The 14,103-nt window shown below is 39.0% G+C and overlaps 1 protein-coding gene across 6 annotated transcripts; it reads right to left on the bottom strand.

Moving 5' to 3' along the window:
* Positions 1-3,419: 3,419 nt before the first annotated feature.
* LOC118800810 lies at positions 3,420-13,770 on the bottom strand. Of its 6 annotated transcripts, XM_036560950.1 has the most exons (8): positions 13,678-13,770; positions 12,736-12,987; positions 10,633-10,700; positions 7,307-7,335; positions 7,042-7,156; positions 5,469-5,750; positions 5,070-5,342; positions 3,420-3,895 (listed from the first exon to the last, which is right to left on the bottom strand). In XM_036560950.1, exons 3-8 carry the CDS (start codon positions 10,691-10,693, stop codon positions 3,672-3,674), a joined length of 984 nt encoding a protein of 327 aa, XP_036416843.1. In that variant the 5' UTR covers positions 10,694-10,700; positions 12,736-12,987; positions 13,678-13,770; the 3' UTR covers positions 3,420-3,671. The 6 variants fall into 6 exon arrangements, with proteins under 6 accessions (XP_036416843.1, XP_036416844.1, XP_036416838.1 ...); XM_036560951.1 differs by having other exon boundaries at positions 5,269-5,342; positions 7,042-7,335; XM_036560945.1 differs by having other exon boundaries at positions 7,042-7,335.
* Positions 13,771-14,103: the final 333 nt, after the last annotated feature.

A 14,103-nucleotide genomic window follows, 5' to 3' on the forward strand; every position in this document is an offset into this window, starting at 1 on the left:
CCGTCGCCTGGTGTTCTTTACAGTGGTATCTTCATCAAACTGTGAGTAACACTGCCAAGGTGAGGAACTTTTCAAGTTAAACTACGTGGAATGAAGTAGACAACATTTCACACTCACATCTCTCATTCAAAGTGAAACTGAAAGTAAAAAAAAAACATCTGCTAGTATAAATGGACACTTATGTATAAGGTTTGTTTTAAACTGAGCTTAAACTGAGTTGTCCAAGGTACAGTATTGCAATGCATTGTCCAGTAATGGTGTGTAGATGTTATATAATTGTATAAGTGAATTTTTTTGCCTTTATTCTGTTGAAGCCTGTCTCTTCCACTGAGTCAAAGTCCGAGTCACTGTTGTTCAAGTCAAAGTCGGGTCGCAAGTCTTTCTCAATTTTGTTGAGTCATCAAATTCATGACTCGGGTTTGACTTGTGTCCACAACTCTGGTGTTAGCTCATCTAAATGGGCCTCTGTCAATACAACCTCTTCATTGTTAAACATAAAACCTACCACTTTAATGTTCGTAATAGATTTTGGATTCACATAATATTTATATTGTCATTCATGCAAAACACTATGTCTCTCATGTTTTTGCAATGTAATTTAGCACAACCTGTACCAAAATGAAATAAAGCTTTGGATATTGCAGTAAGTTCATAACCTTCACTTACTAAAGTAGCCTAATAGCTACCTGCTGAGCTGGATGTTAAACAAATCTGTGTACATACCTATAGTATCATAAGCATAATTTCTGTCCTCTTCAGTCACTTTTATCTTTGTAACTACCAACATCCATGTATTCATGAATTTCCTGCTGTCCAAACCAGATTAACTCATTAAGTTAATCATCATCATCACTTTTAATTATATAGTGCATTTTCCATGCTTAAGGATGCTTTACAATCAAAGAGCATGAACTCAATAAACAGTTAACAACAAAAAGACAACACAGGTAAACTTTCAAGTATAAATGGAATGACATAGTGAGAACAAGTAAAGCTTTACAGAGATTTAAATGAAGACAGGGTGGTGGCATCCCAAATAGACTTTGGGAAAGTATTCCAATATTTGGAAGCTACTACACTAAATGTTTGACCACTCATAGAAACCAATTTAAACCTTGGATCATGAAGAAGGCGTAAATTTTGTGATCTTAAAGTACCAGATTGGACATAAAGATAAAGAAGCTCAGCCAAATAATGAGAAACCAGACCATGCAAAGTTTTAAATGTAGTAAGGAGAACCATGTACTAAACATGGTAACCCGTTTAGACTCTGAAGGACCGGAATGATATGATTATTCTTCTTTGAAAAGGTGACAATCCTAGCAGCGGCATTTTGAACATACTGTAACCTAGTGAGGGCTTTGACAGGGATGTCAGATAGAAGAGCACTGCAGTAGTCTAGCTGTGATATAACTAATGCATGCAAAAGTGTTTCTACATCATCTTGGCTGAGGAATGGTCAGAGACAAGCATTATTACGAAGATGGAAAAACGCTGTCTTAACAACAGGATTGATGTGAATGACCACACTCTGTTTTGTCAAAGATAAAGCCCAGGCTGTGGTCGTGGGGAGAAGGTGTTATCAGAATCCCATCAATATTGATGCCAACTACAGATTAATTAGATATCCGTGCCTTTGAGCCAATTAAAAGCAACTCAGTTTTTAAAAGTTCGTTTTGAAACAGGAGTTTCAAACTCATCCATGACTTTGTCATGAATACAGGCAGATAAAGCAGGTGGTGGTACAGGCTGAGCAAGGTGGACACTGACATAATGGCATATTATATGGCCAAGTTGCAGCATGTAAATGGTAAAGAGCAGTGGACCTAAAACTGAGCCCTGCAGAACACCTTTAGTGGCAGACACTATAGATGATTTATTATTCTGAATAGCTACATATTGCTATCTATCTATAACTGTGAAGACATGAGGAAAGCCAGGAAAGGGCGGATCTGGAATATGAGATGAGATAATGAGATATGGTATCAAAAGCGGAGCTAAGATCAAGAAGCATCGGCACACTAACAGCTCCTGAATCAGCTACACCCAGGAGATCATTAGTAACCCTTAGAAGTGCAGTCTCCGGACTGAAAAGGCTCATATAAATTATTTGCCCTCTAGGTGGCACTACAACTGTGTAGCAAATATCGTGTCCAACAGCTTAGCAGCAAATGGAAGATTAGAAATCGGTCAGTAATTATTTACGTCATTAGAGTCTAGCACCTGGCTTTTTCAGGACAGGGGGTTGCAGCCTAGCTAACTAGTTTACTCATATTTGATAGTCGAATGGTCAAACGCGTCATAGACTATATGAACAATCAGTACTGTTGTGCTCTCTCCACTGCTCTTCTCACTGTACACTTATGACTGCAGCTCCACAGACGCCTCTGTCAAAATCCTGAAGTTTGCAGATGACACTACAGTCATGATCTCAGCCGTGATGATGGTTAAAAAACTAGTCTTCTGGAGCAGTCACTACTTGAGGTACACTCAAAACAGCGGAGATGATGATGGACTTCAAAAAAGAGATAAATGGAAAACTAGTACTCAATGTGTCCACCCTGTACATTAATGCAAAGACTACCACTTCAACTCTTCCATCTTTCCAAAAGTGCATTTTCTCAATTTTTGCAAATCTTATCTTTAAATTCGCCTTATAAAACAAGTTGTCTTGTTTTTTATGGATCTGTGTGGTTTGAAAATGCTTTTTTTTTTTTTCCAAACTTTCTTTGCAACAGAAGGAAGCGATATTCCAATTATCTTTGAAGTTTTACCAACATTACCTTGCAATTTAATGAGTTTGAATATGTACATTTCTAAGAACAGCCTCGATAATGGACTAAAACTTAACTAGTAGATCTTTTCTTACTTTGTATTTTATTAATAGTCTCAAAAAGAACATCTTTTGTCAAGATTTTTCAATATGTGATTAGAATTAATGCTCCACTTCAAAGAATCGCTCATGCAAGTTTCCCAAAATTTGAAAGATTTTACAGCAGATACTGACTGTCCCAAAACTGCAGTGGAGTTTTTACATTCTGTTTCTTCCTGTAATCCACAAAGATCTCCACTTTTTCTGGTGTATTGAGCCGGAGGTCATTGTTAGTAAACCATGTTACTGATCGATTCACCTCCTGCTGTTAACTACTCTCATTATTATGTGATAAGACTTATTATTGTGGTATCATCTGCATATTTCACAATTTTAACAGATTCACTGAGAGATACCCGATCATTGGTGTAGAGAGAAAAAAGCCACGGAGACAGTATTGAACCCTGAGGCACACCTGTATTGAGGGATGAACACTATGATGTTACATTATTGATTTTATCAGACTGTTTCCTTCCACTGAAAAAGGCCAAACAATGACACAAAGCTAAATTAATGTTTAATTTCATTAACTTTTTAATGAGCTTGGTGATATTCACTGTAGTAAAAGCTTAGCTGAAATATATCAAAAGAACATGTACATAATTGTTAGCTGGTGTAAACAAATGGAAAGATTGAAAATGTTTATGAACTGTGAAAATATGTTAGTCCAAAAAATGACAGTGTGGCTAATCAAAGTACAGTGAATGAGCTGGTCAGTCAGTGTTGTACTAAGTCATAACTGAGCTATCAGTGTCCCACAGTTCTTGCTAGCTGGTGTATGAATCATTTTCTCCTATGGTTATTCTTGGTCAGGTGGCAGGATGTTCTGTTCTTCTGCACTGTGATTGTCTTCTCCATTTCTTCTAACACATCTCATCTCATATCCTCCTCCACATGGACTACTTTTCTTCCTACATATTAGGGCTCCCAGAACCACAAACACAACTAGAAACACAGCATTCAGACCCACTGACAACCACAACCAAGGCACGCTCGCTGTTTTGTCTGGACTGGGCGGGTCATCTACAAAACAAGAGCACACAAAGATTTGAAACAGAGTTTGAACTGATAACACAGTTAAAGTTCACAGTACAGATGAGTCACAGTGAGTGATCAGACGGTTACTTCACAGCTCACTTTTCCATATTGCAGATTCAAATTAATTTCTGTGTATTTATGACTGAATTACAGTTCATTAAACCAGTGGTTCTCAGTCTATTTTAGCTGTGACCCCCTTCATCATGATAATTACAGCCTTCTTCACGTTTCTGTGTGCACACAAGACATGAACTTCATAGCGCTGGTAGCTCTGCGGTCCACGTCTGTGCACACAACCTGCATTCTAGTTCATAATATCACACGGTGACTATCAAACAAACAAAATATGGTGTTATTGGACATAAATAAACCAAACAACTTTGCAGACGTCTGATGGCTTTTTCACAGCTCAGCTATTCTGAACCTAACAATATGTCTGCTTACTCTATTAGCGTATAATCATATGATGCTCATACAGTTAGCGCACTTAGCAGCTTCACTCAGCCAGCTACAAAGTTGTTTTTTCACTCTTTCCTTCAGGCACTCTATTTTAGCCAATAGTGGCACTGGAATATTACTGAGCTATGATATTTTATGGAAACATCATTCTCAAATTAGATATGTTTGGTTTTTTCTCCAGCTACCATGCACGATTCTCCAAAGTCAATCACCACATCATGTCAGAAAAACAAATTAGGCTACTATTTATAGGAAGAATTCCAATGTGGTAAAGAGTTAAATCTTTCTGCTTCCTTTCAATTTTTAATCATTACATGGATTTTAAAGCCCCCAAAAAACAAATGTGCAGTTCAAAGGGTATAGAAATGGTTCAAAATTAATGTTAAGGCATAAAACCAATGTAACATGTTAAATTAAATGATGTTCATATTTCATTTTTTTTTCCTTTACATTTTTTACCACCTGCTTAATATTGTGAGACTGTGTAACCATGAAACTGTGTTTTGTTACTATTATTATGATAAACTGTATCCCTCCTAGTCCAGCAGTTTCCTGAACAGTGGTTTCTAACGTAAGATGTAAAAATCTCGCACTACTAACGGCTCATCCTGCCCTCCCAAAATAACCTTACGCATCAATACTAGTTATAAACAGTCTTCAGGGAAACACTGAATCTGTAATAATCTCACTAAAATCATACCTTGGACAGTCACTGTGTAGACATGAAGGACCTTTTTAGTTCTGGTATAAACTCCACTATCAGACAGTTTCATTTCGTTCAGCTCAAGAGCAGGTGACAATGACACCCTATGTTTATAATCACCACTGCACTGTGGCGAGCGTCCATCCACTGTACAGATCTGACCACTGGGAGAACTGCCTAAACCTGTGCTGTTTACCTCCACTGGATCTGGTGTTTCCAAATCCAGCACCAGAGATTCACTGGATCTTATCTGGACTGTAGAATTCAGAGCTAAGAGGAGAAACATAATCAGGAACTTTGCTCTAGTTGGGTATAAATCTGATATAAAGCACTGCATATGAATCACTGGAGTTCTGTCAGAAACAGTCAGTGAAGAAAACAGATGAACAGACTTACCATTAATGCTGAATTCCACATCTCTGAGAGCTGTTCCATCACACTCACATGCATATGTATCTCTCATACTGAAATCAGCGTCAGTGATGATGAGAGACAGATCTCCCTTCAGGTACTGATCATGGATCATCTGATATCCAGCTTTTACTGACTGGCATGAAGTCTGATCACACTGAGCCACAACATCATCATTACTTCTGACCCATGTAAACAAACCAGAACAGGTCACAGAGCAGGGCAGAGTAGCATTCCCATGAAGATTCACCTTTACTGAAGGAACAGCTAACAGAGACAGAGGAGGAGGTTAAAACATTGACTTTCATGATTAAATTTCATTAGTAACTCCTGGTGTGGCTACTGCTCCATACACATGATTGATGTACGTAAAATACAGATTTATTGGTCAGTTAATGCTCACATGAAACTTTGAAAAAAAATGGCGCTTTCGGTTTTTGGCTGAGAAAAGACAAAAAAGAAGAGAAAGAGAAAATGTTGGCTGAAAAAAACAAAAAAGACCAAAATTTTAAAATATAAAAGCGAGTGTGTCTTAAATTTCAGAAGGCAAAACTCTTCTAGAAAAGGCACATCTTCTAGATAGGTAGGTAGATAGATCACTTTATCAATCCCAGAGGGAAATTCTCCTATCATCACATCTTCATCAGTATGATGTTTATTTTGAGATCATTTGAGGCCGAAACATCGAGGCGGACCTTCTTTTTGAGTCTGTGTGTGACGTTAATACATAAAGACATACAGCGTGGTGTGAAAAACTCCTGAAATGACGCCTCTGACTTTTAAATGATTATTTCAGGCTTTAAAGGCGACTCACAGCAGAAAACACTCCCCATATTTTTGCCTGTTTTTATCCTCCTCACTCAGTAATAATACCACTTTCAGTTTTCACTGGTGCTACAGTTCAGAGTTTACAAGTAAGGTACAGATTTCATGGGACCCTGTACGACTGTGATTCTGGTAGCAGTGCAATAATATTGCCAGTTTTCAGAGAGCAAAACTTAAACTTGTACAAGATCTGAATGAATGAAAAGTACAAAATATGGGCAAAACACAAATTTGCACATCTGAAAATGGAACTAGATGCACCAAAACCCCAAAAATTCACCTTTTATATTCAAACTTCAATAAATTTATATTCAGGATCTAATGTATGCCTTTAATCATAATTCAGGAAATACAATATATTTTGGCTTTAATTTAACTCAATATATGACCCCCAATATTTCAGTTGCCCCCAAAAATAGTCAAGAATTGGTGGGAATGCATTAAAATCCAGTCTTTTTATAACTGTTAGGACTTCAAAAGTCGTATCCCAGGCTGAAGCAAACTACTTGTGCATAAACGGATATGGATTCAGAACAGAGGCACTGCTGTGGTGGACGGCTGCCTCACCTAGACAATCAAATAATCTTAATACACTTAAAACTATCATTAATGACCCAGTTAGCAGTTTCCAGATCACCTGTGTCTGGAGCTGTGAAGTATTATGTTAATGCACAGCACACAACTCAACACACTTTAACTCAATTCACTTCCTAAAAAATAGATGAACACTTACAGTCAATGTGAAGCTGCACAGCACTGATGGTCTTATGATCACACCAACATGTGTACTCGCCACTCTTACTGAGATCAGCTACAGGTATGATGAGAGACAGATTCCCTTTCTCGTACTGTTTATGGAACATTTCAAATCCATCTTTTACTGACAGGCATGAAGTCTGGTTACACTGAGCCACAACACCACTAGAGTTCTGGGACCACCTGAACAAACCAGAACATCTGCCATTGCATGGGAGAGTCGCTGAGTCATTAAGCTTCACCTTTACTTCAGTGGGAGCTGCTCCACACACTGAAAATAGAATAAGAAAGAACTGGTTAAAAATGGTCTTGGCAAAAATAATGGTATCACATCAGCATGAATATCATACGCTTCAGTGTAAGAAAACTGTAGAAACAGAACTGGCTATTTTACTGTAGGCTTTAATGTGTTCTACTATCTATTGTCTGTACACTCTGTACAGACACAAATTTTGGTCTTCACAAAGTTTGCTGCTTCAGAGTTTATGGTGGCAATTTGCATTAACTCTAGGTTGTTATGAAGAGTGATCAGATGAATTACAATTAATTGCAAAGTCATTCCCTGCCATGAAATTGAACTGAATCACAAAACCCACATTTCCACTGCATTTCAGCCCTGCCACAAAATGTCTTGCTAACAACAATTCAGTGATCTTCTCGTTAGCTCAGGAGAAAGTGTTAACAAGGACAAGGCAGCTGATATCGCTCTGTCATTGCTGATTGAAGCAGACTAGTTGCTTTAAAAGGGGGGTGGTGATTGAGTTCATCGTCTTCTTCTGTTAACCATGGTTACCTCCCTGTCTCCTAATGTGGGTTCAGCTATGAGATCGGGTCACCACCAGTGCAGGGCTTGCTCAGGGATGGCAGCAGGCAGGTGTGAGTACATCTGCATGCACAGTAAGGTGAAAGCTTTTGGAGGATGGCCTGGTGTCAACAAGGGCAGCAAAGAAGCCACTTTTCTCCAAGAAAAACATCAAGAACAGACTAACATTCTGCTGGAAATACAGGGATTGGACTGCAGAGGACTGGAGAAGTTATCTTCTCTGATTGAAGACCTCTTCAGACAGTTCAGGACATCTAGAAAAATTATTGTTGAAAGAAGAATTGGTGAGCGATACCATGAGTCCTGTGTCATGCCAAACATTGAAAACTTTTGGGTACATGGCCAGAACACTCCCCCAGATCTCAATCCTTTTGAGAACCTGTGTTCAATCCTCAAAAAGTGGGTGGACAAACAAAAACACAGACATTGTGATAAACTGAAAGCACTGACTAAGCAAGAAGGGGTTACCATTAGTGAGGAATTGGCCCAGAAGCTGATATCCAACATGCCAGGGCAAATTGAAGAAGTCTTGGAAAAGAAGGTTCAACACTGTAAATAGTAAGTCTTTGCATAAACTTCATGTATTTGTATAAAAGTTAAAAAACTTATGAAATGCTTATAATTGTACTTCAGTGTATCATAGAAAAATCTGACAAAAGATCTAAAAACTCTGAAACAGCAAACCATCCTGTACGTGTTCACCGTGTTCTACATCTACCATGCTGTACGTGTTCAGCATGCTCTACATCTACCATCCTGTATGTGTTCCTCCATGTTCTACATCCACCATCTTGTACGTATTCACCATGTTCTACATCCACCATCCTGTACGTATTCACCATGTTCTACATCCACCATCCTGTATGTGTTCCTCCATGCTCTACATCCACCATCCTGTACGTATTCACCATGTTCTACATCCACCATCCTGTACGTGTTCCACCATGCTCTACATCCACCATCCTGTATGTGTTCACCATGTTCTACATCTACCATCCTGTATGTGTTCCACCATGTTCTACATCCACCATCCTGTACGTGTTCAGCATGTTCTACATCCACCATCCTGTATGTGTTCCACCATGCTCTACATCCACCATCCTGTACGTATTCACCATCTTCTACATCTACCATCCTGTATGTGTTCCACCATGCTCTACATCTACCTTTCTGTACATGTTCACCATCTTCTACATCCACCATCCTGTACGTGTTCAACATGTTCTACATCCACCATCCTGTATGCGTTCACCATGTTCTACATCTGCCATCCTGTATGTGTTCACCATGTTCTACATCCACCTTCCTGTACGCGTTCCTCCATGTTCTACATCTACCATCCTGTACGTGTTCACCATGTTCTACATCTACCATCCTGTACATGTTCCACAATGTTCTACATCCACCATCCTGTACGAGTTCACCATGCTCTACATCCACCATCCTGTATGTGTTCCACCATGCTCTACATCTACCTTCCTGTACGTGTTCACCATGTTCTACATCCACCATCCTGTTTGTGTTCACCATGTTCTACATCCACCATCCTGTACCTGTTCACCATGCTCTACATCTACCTTCCTGTACGTGTTCACCATGTTCTACATCTGCCATCCTGTACATGTTCACCATGTTCTACATCCACTGTCCTGTATGTGTTCCACCATGCTCTACATCTACCATCCTGTACGTGTTCACCATGTTCTACATCTACCGTCCTGTACATGTTCACCATGTTCTACATCCACTGTCCTGTATGTGTTCCACCATGCTCTACATCTACCTTCCTGTACATGTTCACCATGTTCTACATCTACCTTCCTGTACATGTTCACCATGTTCTTTATCTACCATCTTATATATGTTCCACCATGTTCTACATCTGCCTTCCTGTATGTGTTCCACCATGCTCTACATCTGCCTTCCTGTATGTGTTCCACCATGTTCTACATCTGCCTTCCTGTATGTGTTCACCATGTTCTACATCTGCCTTCCTGTATGTGTTCCACCATGTTCTACATCTGCCTTCCTGTATGTGTTCCACCATGTTCTACATCTAACATCCTGTACGCGTTCACCATGTTCTTTATCTACCATCCTGTATATGTTCCACCATGTTCTACATCTGCCTTCCTGTATGTGTTCCACCATGTTCTACATCTGCCTTCCTGTATGTGTTCCACCATGTTCTACATCTGCCATCCTGTATGTGTTCCACCATGCTCTACATCTGCCTTCCTGTATGTGTTCCACCATGTTCTACATCTACCTTTCTGTATGTGTTCCTACACATTATTTTTACTTAAAAATGTTGTCAAGTGGTTTCACTCTAGTGTGTTAAGCAGCAATCACACAAATGAGTTCTAATTTACTGGATGAATCATTTTTAAATGTTACTTTAAAATTCAGCTTAATACAGTTATGTTCCATTAATTTAAGAATGCAAAATGAATAGATCAGTTAAATCTACATCATTTCCTTAAGTTATTATTGTGTTACTGAGTTCACGTTACACTCAGCAGTAGGTTACATGGTAACTTACACTAACAGCCAACAACAGTGTGGCTAGGAGGTTAACTATGAAGTTAACACACAATGAAACGTAGGCCAGACAACACGAAGAGGGAGAGGAAAACAATTAAAACAATATGCAAAAAGATGATGCAGGAACCCATTGGAAAAATTTTACAGTCACCAACAAAAATTCTTATAAGGTACTTTTAAAAACTCTTATGGTGTTCTTACCAGTAGTGAATGTAGTGGTTAATAAGATCAGGACACAGAGAGCAGAACTGCAGAACTGCATAACTGACCTACAGACACACGCACACACCATCAGTACTGACCAGGGGGTCACTGAGTTGACTATAATGTATATGATCATTTCCATAGATTAACACCACTTACCCTCATGTTACTGTACGTCTTACTTTCTGATAGCTTAAACACATCAATACATTTAAAAGATAAACATTTTCATATAATCATCAAAATTCAAAAAGTCACGGAGTGGTTCTCCCTGCATGTGTTCTCTCTCTGCATCTCCACTCTAGGGCTGTCAGCTGGGATCAGAAATAACATGTTCATTTTGCCCTAATTTGTTGTCTTGTAATTTTAAGGTGTAATTTTAAATGTTTTTAAAGACAGTAAATGCTGGCTTTCTAAGTCCCGTGTTATGTCTTCTCATTTCCACAAGTGGGCGCTCATAAGCATCTCTCAAAAGCTCACAATGGTGTAAAACAGCAGTTCTTATCCTGAGGGTGGTGAGCACCCCTGGCCAAAATGTCATTTGGCCAGGGGTGCTCAAACATTTGCACATCTTTGAGAATGACTTTTCCATAAAACCCAGTGACACTGTGTTGTCCTTATGGAGCAGAAAGTTGCTGAATATGAGCTCACTGAGTTGAGGTATAAAATCTAGTCTATAACTGGCACTCATTTCATAAAAGTGAAAAATGAAAGATGTTCTCTTACTTTAGTACAGAACTGGATATTGATACATAAACATCTGTTCCTCTAATGTATTGAAAGAAAAGGAAAGGACAGAAATGAGATAATAGAGGTTCATAGTACAAAGGTACAAACATCTGCAGTAGCTGGAAAGCCCTGGTAACTAACAGGTGGGGTTAGAATTTGGTCAATCCGGTCTGATCCTCTTCTAACTGCCCTTCTAAACTGATGTTTCAATGGAGTTCCACTTTCAGACAGACTGCCCACTGGTCAGCAAATCAGTACATGTTGCAACATCAGCTGGTTTCACGACAAGAGATGGGTGCTTCCTAAATGTATGCCTGTGTTACTGATTGTGCTTGTCTGATTCATCATGTTAAGGAGAGAATGAGGTAAAACTGCCCATAAACAAACAGCTGTACGTTTAGGAAGCAGCCACCTCTTCTGTGAGGCTGTTATGGAGAGAAACACATTTAGTGTAATCACTGATTCTGCTGAACGGGAAACTCATTCAGGTTATTTTCACCAATGTACAAAAACAGGGGCACATTAGAACTGAACTGGTGGTTGGTTTAGTGTAGTAGGTAACACCTCTGCCTAGACTGGGGTTCAATCTCCTGCCTGGGCCAGCACCCTACACTACACTGATAAGAGTCCTGGGGCAAGACTCCTAACACTACCTTGGTCTGCCTGTGTGAAAGTCGCTCCAGATAATTGTGTCTGCTAAAATGCCATAAACATCGTTTCCTCAAATGAGTGTAAGATAAAGTACTGGTGTGCAGTATTTTAACCAACCCAGTATGTTAAGTCAATAATGCACAGTTAACACAGTTTTTCCATATTGTCAATATTAAACAAGCTGCCTAACATAGTAAACATAGTTCTAACCGAATAAAACCTCACATATAAGTGTTCTCTTCTGACCTTCCATGTCATAAACTCTTAAGAAAGATGGTTCTTCAATGGTTTCTTAGTAAAGACAGTGGTTCTACATAAACAGTCAAAGAACCTTTTGCATGCATAAATGGATCTATATAGAACAATGGTTCTTCACTTTGATGGAGAATGTGTTGTATATGGTTTAAATAGAACCTTTTTGAAAATGGTTCTGTGTGGCACCAAAAAGGGTTATGCTGGTGTCATAAGCTTGACATCGTAACAACAGAAGAACCCTGTTTGAACCATTTCCGTAAACGTTCCATATAAAAAAAACGTAGCTGCAACAAATGCTCTATCTATCTGAAGGACCGTTCTATATAGTTCCGTTGTCTTTACTAAAGAACCCTTGAAGCTTTTGTGAAGGTTCTTCCAGGAAGAACGCAACTTCATTCATTCATTAGGCCACTCCCGACCAATCACTGGCCTACATCTGTCTCTAAAATGACTCAACTTACATACCTATTCTGCTGCTTTCAGGTGCCCACGTTCCCACGTTCCCCTCCTTCCTCCCCACCACCACCAGTTTGGTCCTCGTCTTGTTGTCTGGGGGGGGGTACTTGATCCGACAGGATCTGCGAGGGGCACCCCAAGGCCTGGACCGAGGACGGGGCCTACGCCAAAGATGCTTTGATTTCTACAGAGTTATCTTGTTCAGTCCTGTCGAGGGTTAAAATGGTCTTCTTCACTCCCGACTCTTCCTGGTAGAACCGTCTTTTTAAGAGTAGCAATGTATTATAAGCATTTCACGTTCATGAGAAAAACTCCCTCATTTAGTCTCAATTAATGTACTTTAATTTAATTACAGTAACAATCACACTGAGCTTCCATCTGTCGACCTCAACTGAAAGGAGATATAAAGTCAGCTGACGGATCTGAGTTCTCGTGATCTCGTCTTTTACCCACAGAGCTCTCGTATCTGCAGAGTCGTCATTTTTATTTCCCAGTAAACTTGAGGCTCTGACGATTAGTTTAGAGACTAGCCTAAGTCTGATTGTTCTTGTAGTCCAGAATTAAGATCTTTTTGTATTACAATGTTGTCACCAATCAAAAGCATCAAACTATTCAGATATTTGAGGTTTATTATGTTAATGTTGTTCTAATAATGAAATAGAATAGGTAGAGGAATCCTATATTGACAAGACAACCATCAAGCCTTTGTTTTAAAACCAATACAAACCCAATAGTGCGATCATTATTATTATTAATAGTATTACAACAAAAGGTATTTTATTAAGAGAACATGATTTATGTGAAATGGTCATGATTTATTTAATCTGTACTCTTTTACTGTTGAGCTTCACCGTCACCATTTTACAAAACCGTTCAATAGTTGGTTAAATTTGACATTCAGATCAGAACCTAAAACACTGCTTACGCTGCTATAATCCATAATAAACTCACCTTCTGAAATCAAAATGCTGGTATTTTCATTCTGCTGTGCTGTGACCTCTGTTCTCTTTCTGTACAGACAGGCTGAATGTTTTACTTTCCTTTCTTTACTGATGTTTTAGGGAAGTGGGGATCAAGGGTGGATCAGGAGAATCAAGTGACCCATCAAAACAGGCCATACATATCAGTGTAGAAGCAAATAAAGCAGCAGTTAGTGGACGAAGCTGGAAAGATAAATAATTACAGAATAGAAATATTATACATTCTGAAATGTAACGCTGGGTAAGACGCCCACACAGACTATGACATAAATATCATAGAATATCCCATGAATGAGAGGTCGCTTAATCTAACCAGTATAATCTGGCCAGTATAAACTAGTGTGACGTTATTAAAAAGCACCATCTGCTGGAAAACTACACTGAACAGTGTTTCAAT

Source organism: Colossoma macropomum, unplaced genomic scaffold (assembly GCF_904425465.1).
Source record: "Colossoma macropomum unplaced genomic scaffold, Colossoma_macropomum, whole genome shotgun sequence".
NCBI lineage: Eukaryota > Metazoa > Chordata > Actinopteri > Characiformes > Serrasalmidae > Colossoma > Colossoma macropomum.

Excerpts from the sequence above, each read along its gene's own strand:
- LOC118800810 (XM_036560945.1), bottom strand. The coding sequence starts at position 10,693 with ATGCAGTTCTGCAGTTCTGCTCTCTGTGTCCTGATCTTATTAACCACT. Across the intron at positions 7,336-10,632 it reads AACCACTACATTCACTACTG|TGTGTGGAGCAGCTCCCACT; the intron begins GTAAGAACACCA and ends TTCTATTTTCAG. Across the intron at positions 5,343-5,468 it reads TGTGGAATTCAGCATTAATG|CTCTGAATTCTACAGTCCAG; the intron begins GTAAGTCTGTTC and ends TTCTCCTCTTAG.